We start from the raw sequence: 9,096 nt of genomic DNA on the forward strand, positions 1-9,096 counted from the left end.
AAGGCATAATTTATGAAAAAGCTGCTCTTGAGATCAGAATAGACATCTGCTATGTTCTGATGTATACTCAAAATGCAAACAAGGATAGATGCTGATTAGGATATGACAGCTTCTTTGGATGAGAAATGGAAAGATATTCAGTATTAAAAAAAAAGAAAAAAGATAAAGCCAATAAATGTTTCTGTTTGCTGATGGTGATGCAGTTCAGTATACTGTGCTTGAATACACACCCCCCTTGTTTTTTTCTATCATATAGCTGTGGTTTAGAGGTTTATAGCTTGAGCTTAATTCGTTCTTGGTCTGTGAATCCTACCAGTGAGGCAGCCTGACAGACTTAGAGGAAGGTGTAGGCTTCAGGTTTGGTAGTATTTTTTAAAGGTTTATGTTTGGGAAGGTTTTTTAAGCTAGAATATGGACTTGGAGACCTATCAAACAAAGCTGCTTCTTGTTTTGATCACATGTCCTTGTACCATCAGGGCAATTTTGCTGAAATTCTCACATAGTGAGAGGACAGCTGAGAACCTCATGGTTTGTACTTACTAATGCTACTACAAATGCTCCTGTCCTACAAATTTTATTTAAAGTCTTATGAGTGTAAATACTTTTTGGAGTTCTTCTAGAAAATATATCTCATCTTTTGATTTTGTGAAAATAGCCACCCCCAAATTTGCATCCTTATATGATGTTCAGAGACAGATCTGTTTTTTGGAAGAGGAATATGGTAGTATTGAGGCTTGTATTTCATCGTAAATAATAATTGAAAGCTGAATCATAGAATCATAAAACCTTTTATTTGTTCCCAGTCAGTTTATTTTTTCTGAGATGTATTTACATATTTTAAGAATATATCAGTGGAAGAGCTGAATGGCTTCAACAAAACATTAGTTTAGTCTGCCATTTTAGGGTGGAAATTAATCTATTTTTTATTAACTGAACACATGTTTACCTAGTCCTCTGGAATATCTTCTATATATATTCCTGTGACATATATGCATATATTAATAATTAATATATTAATATGTCCTTCCACAGGTAGCTCTATTTGAAAAAAAAATCCATTTTTAGACTGTCTAAGTACAATGAGTATTTATTTCAGATCCTGTCAAAGAGGTAGACCTGCTGTAGTTTCAAACTCTTGATTATCTTCTGGATAAAGGCCATTTCCACTAATTTGGTTCATAGCAGTACCTGCTTTTGAGACTTGAGTCTACCTTTTCAGTTTTAGTAATGATTATTCTTTCTCTCTCATTGTTTGATAGTCTGTAAAGTTAGTTATTTGTCAGTATAACTAATCAATATTATTTATCTAACTAATGTATTACAGATCTCCTCAAAATGATGATATGTCAAAGAATTTTTTAATACAGTAGGAATATATAAATATGGTAGCCACATTTCCCTGTTGATCCAAACTGGCCATCATCCTTTCCTGATTTTTGTAATCAGACTTCACATTTCTACGATAAGTTAAAAGTAGTAAAGACATCACTGATTTTTGATTCTTTCGGGGATAAATACTTTTTTTGTCCTTGACAGAGGCAAATTTTAGCTTTGGCTACTGCTTTCTATTTCTTAGAATATAGACTATGTATAGAGAAAGTATGTGTAGAGAGAGTATGTTTCTTAGAGTGTAATTCTTTAAAAGTGTTTATATACTGGTGATTAATATCTCGAAAATACACCCCTTTTTAAAATGAAGAGTTTTTGGATATAATCACTTTATGGCAAGTAGTTTTCCTTTGGCATTAGGCTGCTTTGAGTATGGTAGCCTGTCTGTAATCAAAATTATTCCTTCTTAATATTGACTCTTTTAAAATTATTTATATATCTTTCTGAGACACAGAAAATTTGATTTTGTTTTACATAAAGTTTCAGAACTGAAGAAGCCATTTAAGAACATATATTGTAGAACGTATATATACATCCTTACATTTCCCTTTTTTTTTTTTTACACGAAATTATTCAGGGGGCACGCAGCGATTGCCTCGCACAATTGGTGTATCTTTGGCAAAGGAGCTAATCTTCTCTGCGCGCATTGTAGACGGCGAGGAAGCAAAATCCATAGGGCTGGTCAGCCATGTGGTAGAACAGAACGATGCCGGGGATGCTGCCTACAGGAGAGCCTTAGTTCTAGCGAGAGAATTTTTACCTCAGGTATGACAAATAATTTTGCTTTGAGCTTTAAGTTGTTACCAAACATCAAGACTGAGAAATAGCCAACTATAAAAGGAAAAAACTCACAAAGCTGCATTTTGCTAAGTTGCACATAGGGTGAGAGCTATGAGAAGTGCTCTTGCACGTGTATACGGTGCTGCTATTTGGTAAGTATTTCATGGTGAAGCATACAAACTGTATCACTCCTTGTATTGTTGCAATATAGTCTATGTTTGCATTGCATATTATAGGTTACAAGTTTTGGGTATTAAAATGAGTCTTTTTTATTATTATTTTTTAATGAAGCAATTTTCTCAACAGGTTACTCTGTTGCAGCTGACTGCTTTAGAAGAGAGGCAAGTCCCTATGAAGGTGGACATATCTCAGTGTAACCACAGAATCATAGAATGCTTAAGGTTGGAAGGGACCTCTAGAGGTCATCTAGTCCAACCCCCCTGCACACGCAGGGTCACCTAGAGCACGTGGCACAGGACTGCGTCCAAGCGGGTTTGGAAGATCTCCAGAGAAGGAGACTCCACAACCTCTCTGGGCAGCCTGTTCCAGTGCTCTGTCACCCTCACTGGCAAGAAATTTTTCCTTAAGTTCATGTGGAACTTCTGGTGTTTCAGTTTGTGGCCGTTTCCTCTAGTTCTGTCAGTGGCCACCACTGAAAAGAGGCCAGCACCATCCTCCTCACTCCCTCCCTTGAGGTACTTATAGACACTGATTAGATCCCTTCTCAGCCTTCTCTTCTCCAGGCTGAACAGGCCCAGCTCCCTCAGCCTCTCCTCATAGGGCAGTGACTGTGATTTTGAGAATGTAAAGACAAATGTAATTTCAGAATTAAAGCAAAACCCATTTAGTACTGGAGGGCCTTCTCTTTGCTTTTTTGCCTGTGTTTACAAACCTGATGAAAGTGTACTTTTGCTTCCTGAATGACATGTTATCTCCAGCTTTCACTATGAGTTGAAATGGCACGTTTTTCAGACAGTCACATGCCAGTGTTCAGCATTTAGCAACTACCTTCTCCTTCTTGCTTGCCTCATTGTGAGATGTTGTAGTTGGCTCCCTTTAGGGAGGGCAATTGGTGCCTGGCCCTTCACAGTGCTGAGCTGGACCCCAGCAGGAGCAACAGAGCTGGCCCTTCTTTCTGCACCCTCAGTGGGGCTGGGTGCACATGTATCTTTCCATTCCAGTATTTTTCCATATTTCCTTCTCTGACCTGTAATATAACACAGGTTTGTCATCATCTTCCCAGGTAACATGTAAGTAAAGGGGATTTGCTGAAGTCTCATGCTTGAGAACTTAATAATTTTAATAAGAAATTTAACTACAATCCTTGTGGGAATCCTTGTAATAACCATCTGCTACAAGTTGCTTTACTGCCATGCAGTGCAAACTTTTTTCTTCAGGATAGGAACGTGAGTTTTGAACTATTGATAAACTTAATTTTCAGCTGAAGATTCCTATGTGGGAAATCCATAGTAGGTAGTACTAAAGAAAATAATTAGGAAACCGCTTTATTTGAATCACAAGTGTAACAACAAAATCTTTCCATTCTGAGTGGGTAATGTTACAGATGAAACACAGCATTTAACATTGATTATTTGTGTTTTGAAAACTCTTCCAGAAAGATGAACATGAAAAATAAAACACAATTTTTTACACTGTGTTCTGGGATGTTGATTTAGAGTTACAGCTTCACATTGAAAGCAGTTCCAAAACGCATGGAAAGCTCTGAAGCATGGGCAACTCACCCAAGTACAGTGCCATATCACCACTAAAGAGTCTGCATTTGCCTTTCTCCAAAGCAACAGGCCGTGTCCTCAAAGCAATGTGTGTATGTTCAGAAGATGATGCCCACAACAGGTATATGACTAAATGACTGACCTGTGCGGCAGATGGAGAAGCTGGAGCTATCTCTGCGCTCTTCTTCTCTTCTGCAAGCAACTGAGTTGATCATAACTTCTCCAATACAGACTTTGCAGCTGCTTACTTTAGGTTTTAAGCTGTTCTTTTCATTTTCCCATCGTTTCATTTCTCTTCATTCTATGGTAATTAGGACATTTCAGGATTGATTGTATGAAGCCCTACAATATCCTTTAGGCCTTGTTCTGAAAGGTATTGAGCAATTGTGACATAAGTGAAGTGGAAGTGAATCGTTGAAAAATAAACCCAGCACACAACTGTGGCTTAGCTCTTTCAAAAACTGTGTGTTTCTTTCACCTTTTCTCAATGTCGTAAACATCCCTTTGGAGGAAAATACCTACCATAGGCAGATAATTTGACCTACGTGCTACCTATTTAATAAAAGTACAAAGTCCAGAAGGCCCCAATATAACAACACAGATGTGCAGACTCTTCACAGCATGATCTGGTAAAATCTGATGACATGCAAACCAGCTTTTTGTTTTATTTCAGGGACCTCTAGCCATGAGAGCTGCAAAACTGGCTATCAATCAGGGAATGGAGGTAAGGATCTATACTTCTCATAGTAGCTTGTAGAAGTTAGGGTGGCAACAGGCTTGCTGTAGTGATATTTCTTCCTGCACCAGCTTTCAGTTTCTCCATGTGTAGTCTTTCAAAATCTATATAACTGGCCAAAAAGTATCTTTCAAGATAAATGTGTTTTTTTATGTCTGTGTTTATTGATTTCAGATTCCTGAGAGTAGAGCTGATGCTGTTTGGACATTTCCATAACAAGGCATAGTAACCCCACAGCTGTCAGGGAGTAGTGCACTCTGTTAATTATTAATATAGAAAGTAAATGTGAACCACTATAAATAAGTTTTACTTCAAATGCTGTGAAGAAAAAAAATCCACAAAGTGATACTCAGCAGTCTGTCAAGACTATGACTGTTGTTTAAGTAACAACTGTTTAAAGATAAAAAGGTGTTTTATTGCTTTTAAATAACTTAATACAGGCTAGTGTTAAAATTATACTGGGAATCTAATTTCAGATCAGTTGCGACTCCTTGAACATTACTGACCTAGCTGTATAGCTCATTAAAACCCAGCCCTGAACACATCTGGACATGTGTTTTACTTTAGTCTTGTGAATCATCTTGCTGAGATCAGCAGGACTATTTCTATTTAAAGTTAAGCACATGCGTAAGTTCTTGCACTGGGACAGTGTATAGTTCAGTCTGGAACAAGGGAAAGGGGATCGTTTCACATGCAAAAGCTGAACCCAGCAAGTGCCATTTAAGGTTTAAGGCTCATAAGCAACATTGATATAACTGAGTTCAGGAGAGCACACGACCATTGACTTTTGCCCCGAGGACCAAACTCAGATGCTGTTGTGAGAAGAATTTGTTCATTAAGTTCAAACAGCAAGTAATGATGGAATTCAAGATCTGTTTCAGTGGTACCCAGGATTCAAAAGGCTGCAAGCTGAATTGTCTAACTACCAGACATAATGAACCAGAGCTGCAGGCTTTAGGACTAGGGAAGATGGGGTTGAAAGAACTCTGAATGTTTATCTGGTTTAATGCTGAGTCCCCAAGACAAGATGTCCTGTATCAAAACCAGTCAGGCCAAATGCTTGCTCAGCCCATTTGTGACTGCTTCTCCCGCCTTGGCCAACGGCTTGTAGGCTGCACCACGATAGCTGCAGTCTCTGCAGTGCCCATTTGGAAAGCTGCTTTGTCCTGCAGCTGCTGGGGTGCCTAGGAAAGGCAGACAAGCACTGAGGAGAAAGTTCAACTTCTTACACCAACACTTGAAAAAAATATATCAGATCTGTGTGATTGTACGGAATTACCAATGGCCTCATTTTTTTTATATGTGTGTATGTATAAACTTGAATTTATGTTTATTTTTTTGCATCACATTAAGTTATAAAGATGCTTATTTCAGAACCAATTTTTAAATTATTATTCAATAAACTTAATCTTCATAACTGAAATGATTGCAAACATGCAGCTAGCTAATGGTTTTTAGTATGGATGAAGTGAAAAATGTGCATTCCTTTGATAATGTTGCAGAATAAGGAAACTGTTAAAATCACTAACCACTCTCACTGCATGCTAGTGAAGTATTTCTGGGTTAAAGCAGTGTAGAAGGAATTTGTAAAAGTGTTTCAGTATTTGGCAAATAACAGTACAGTATTTAAGCTTGCTATCAGGAAATGGAGTGTATACTAAGTGTACAAAAATGTGCTCTTAGAAGTATTTTATTCCTTTTGCTCAGGTGGACTTAGTAACCGGTTTAGCAATTGAAGAAGCTTGTTACGCTCAGGTATGTAACTCAGAAACCACCACAAAACAGGGTTTGTTGGAGCCTGTTGTGAAATATATGCATAAATACAACTTGAAAAAATATGACTTGAAATTGCATTCTGATTTCTTCTTCAAATATTTTGGTGTTGTATTCAGTCATTGCTTCTATTTGCTCTCTTTTTTTAAAAAAAAAAAAGAAATTTAAAGAAGGAGGTATAGTTTACGTTAAGAACATCTTCTTTTCAAGGAAGATCCAGGAAAAAGGAATGAAGCATTGTCATCCCTGTATCTAGGCAGCCATGTATTGTCATGCATCTAGCCCAAGAACTGCTTTACCGTTTCTTTGTGTTGGTTTAGTGTGAAATGGTGTGAAGCATGCTTCGCTAATATATGCCACTAATGGCATGTGTGCTAACCATGGGAAAATCAAGACAAACCTCTTTGCCAACAAAATGTGCAGATAAAATGTCTGCAGTTTTTATGTTCATGGACATGCAGACAGATTTTTGATCTTGGCAAAAGAATCATTAGCACTGGAGACAGTCAAGTAAAGCATATGGTAATCTGATTAATAACCTAAAAAAATCCCACATAAACAAAGTGACAAGCCTTAGGGTTGTTCTCATTGTTCTCTGCTCAGAGGAAAGTTGCCCCTTCTTCTCCCAAACTGTTTTTCAGTGTTGTGCTAACTAAGAATCTGGCACTTCCAGATAGCTAAATATATATTGAAATTTTCATTTCTGTATGTTTGATTTGTAGGAAATATATATGTATGTATTTGTAGGAAAACATTTTTATGATATTATTTTTGCCGTCAATAACAAAACATTACTCTGCTCTTTGCAGACTATTCCAACAAAAGATAGAATTGAAGGTCTTCTTGCATTTAAGGAGAAAAGACCTCCTCGCTACAAGGGAGAATAGAAGAAGCAAATGCCTTTAAAATGCATGGGGATAAACGTCCTCCTAGGAGGACTGCTAAGGTGCACTTTGCATCAGTACCTGGAATATCACAGCCACCAAAGTAAAAGCAAATCATACTGGAGTTGCAGCATTTTGAATGTGCCCAGATACTGGACCCCGATAGCTGTATGTGCATCAGTTCATGGTCACTGCGGTTTCTAAAGGTTGCTGTGTATATTGGCAAGGTCACAGGCTCATGCAGCATTTTAAAAATTTCATATGTATGAAATTTACCATTCCACAAGCAAAAGAGCTCCGTAAATTCTTTATATAGACAAAGCCTGTATGTGATGTTAAGTGTAAGTCTACTCTATCATTTTATCAAAATAAAAGTGACTTCTATACACCAAAAAAAGGAATTGTACCAAATATGCATTACAAATGATTCTGTATATCAGTAAAAAATATATTTGAATATTCCAGCTGAATATGTACCTTATTAATAAAGCTAAGGGAAATGAAAAGGATTATTGTTTGGAAAATGTTAAGCTTTATTTATCTATCTTAGGCTATTATAAGTAAAATGAAATTAGCTTTAAGAATAGCACATAATGATGTCCTTTTGATGAAGTCGTTGCCATTATGTTCATTTAATTGTATTACATAAAGACATTTTTGAGGCTGGCCTTTAATTATATATTCTTGTAAGTTAAAATCAGTTTTGTCTTACATTCTTGCAAAATATGATCTGCTGTCTGCTATGAAGGAGTTTTATTTCACTTGCCCCTGTTATTTTAAATTTTTGATATGTTTCAAGGTTTCTCAGTGCAGGGATGTGACTAATACACTGTTAAAGCAAGAATTATCTTCAGCCCTAAAGTAGTGGTTTCGCAGGTTCTAATAATGTATGTTTCTGTACAAGAGGGCTAAAACTGATGGTTCTTTTTATTTGATGGAGGCCTCTGTGTTGTTTTCCTACTTGGAGTGAGAGATCCAGTAGATTATGAAGTGAGAAGACTATTATGATACATAATGTGTATTTACTGTAGTTGTGGTTTATACAGCAAATACTAGGAAATGGCCTCTTAGAAAGTGGTTTTTTTAAACTGACTGGAAAAAAAACATGGTTTGGCGGTCGGAGACTATCTTTTTTATATGAAAACAAATTCCTTTGTATGTGCCCGCTATTGTCTAATGAAACTCATGCACGCTGTGCTGTTTCTGCAACATTAACTATGGTCACTGTCCATATCTGTGGTGATAAAGCAGCTGATCAACGTGAAATGACAAGAACTCATTTAAATTCATATTTAGATGTATCTTTACATGTAAATTGATCAGAACTGGTAGAGCACACACTTTGTTGACTGGTAAACTTGCTGAGTCGATCATTTCATGCATGATAATTTGCAAATAAAGTACCAACGCTTGTTTTGATAGTCATATAAAGCCTAGAGGGTCATTTTCTCCTGTTTTTGAAATGCTAACATGTCATTTTCATTTTTAGTGAGTAGGAAATAATTATGTTAATGGCAAAAAAAATATTAAGTGTGTGCTGACTGGTTTATGTTTCATAACTTTGATATACAGTTTGACTATTGAGCTGCCTCTGGTTTTCTAACAAGAGCTGATTAACTTCTGAGAATGTCTATTTAAAAAATCAAATGGCATTAAACGCTATGGCATGAAATTGTGCTGTTCAACATCCTGTGTAAATATGTACTTTTAACTAGTTTTGATCTCAGAAGATAGTCTTGCTGTCATAGTGCTTCTTTCCATTCCTTTTTCTTAGGAGAATACACTGTCACGTTGTGTGGCA

General features: G+C 36.7%; 1 protein-coding gene across 1 annotated transcript in view; it reads left to right on the plus strand.

Moving 5' to 3' along the window:
* Nucleotides 1-7,757, plus strand: part of AUH (AU RNA binding methylglutaconyl-CoA hydratase) — a 100,899-nt gene extending 93,142 nt beyond the window's left edge. Inside the window, exons 7-10 of the mRNA XM_088537093.1 lie at nucleotides 1,967-2,154; nucleotides 4,576-4,626; nucleotides 6,346-6,393; nucleotides 7,221-7,757. Coding sequence (XP_088393219.1) covers nucleotides 1,967-2,154; nucleotides 4,576-4,626; nucleotides 6,346-6,393; nucleotides 7,221-7,298 — 365 coding nt within the window. The 3' untranslated portion in view covers nucleotides 7,299-7,757. The remainder of the gene's footprint in view (nucleotides 1-1,966; nucleotides 2,155-4,575; nucleotides 4,627-6,345; nucleotides 6,394-7,220) is intronic.
* Nucleotides 7,758-9,096: the final 1,339 nt, after the last annotated feature.

The sequence above is a fragment of the Tinamus guttatus genome, unplaced genomic scaffold, assembly GCF_059628265.1.
Source record: "Tinamus guttatus ecotype Peru unplaced genomic scaffold, ASM5962826v1 Tinamus_guttatus_pri_ptg000727l, whole genome shotgun sequence".
Lineage (NCBI taxonomy): Eukaryota > Metazoa > Chordata > Aves > Tinamiformes > Tinamidae > Tinamus > Tinamus guttatus.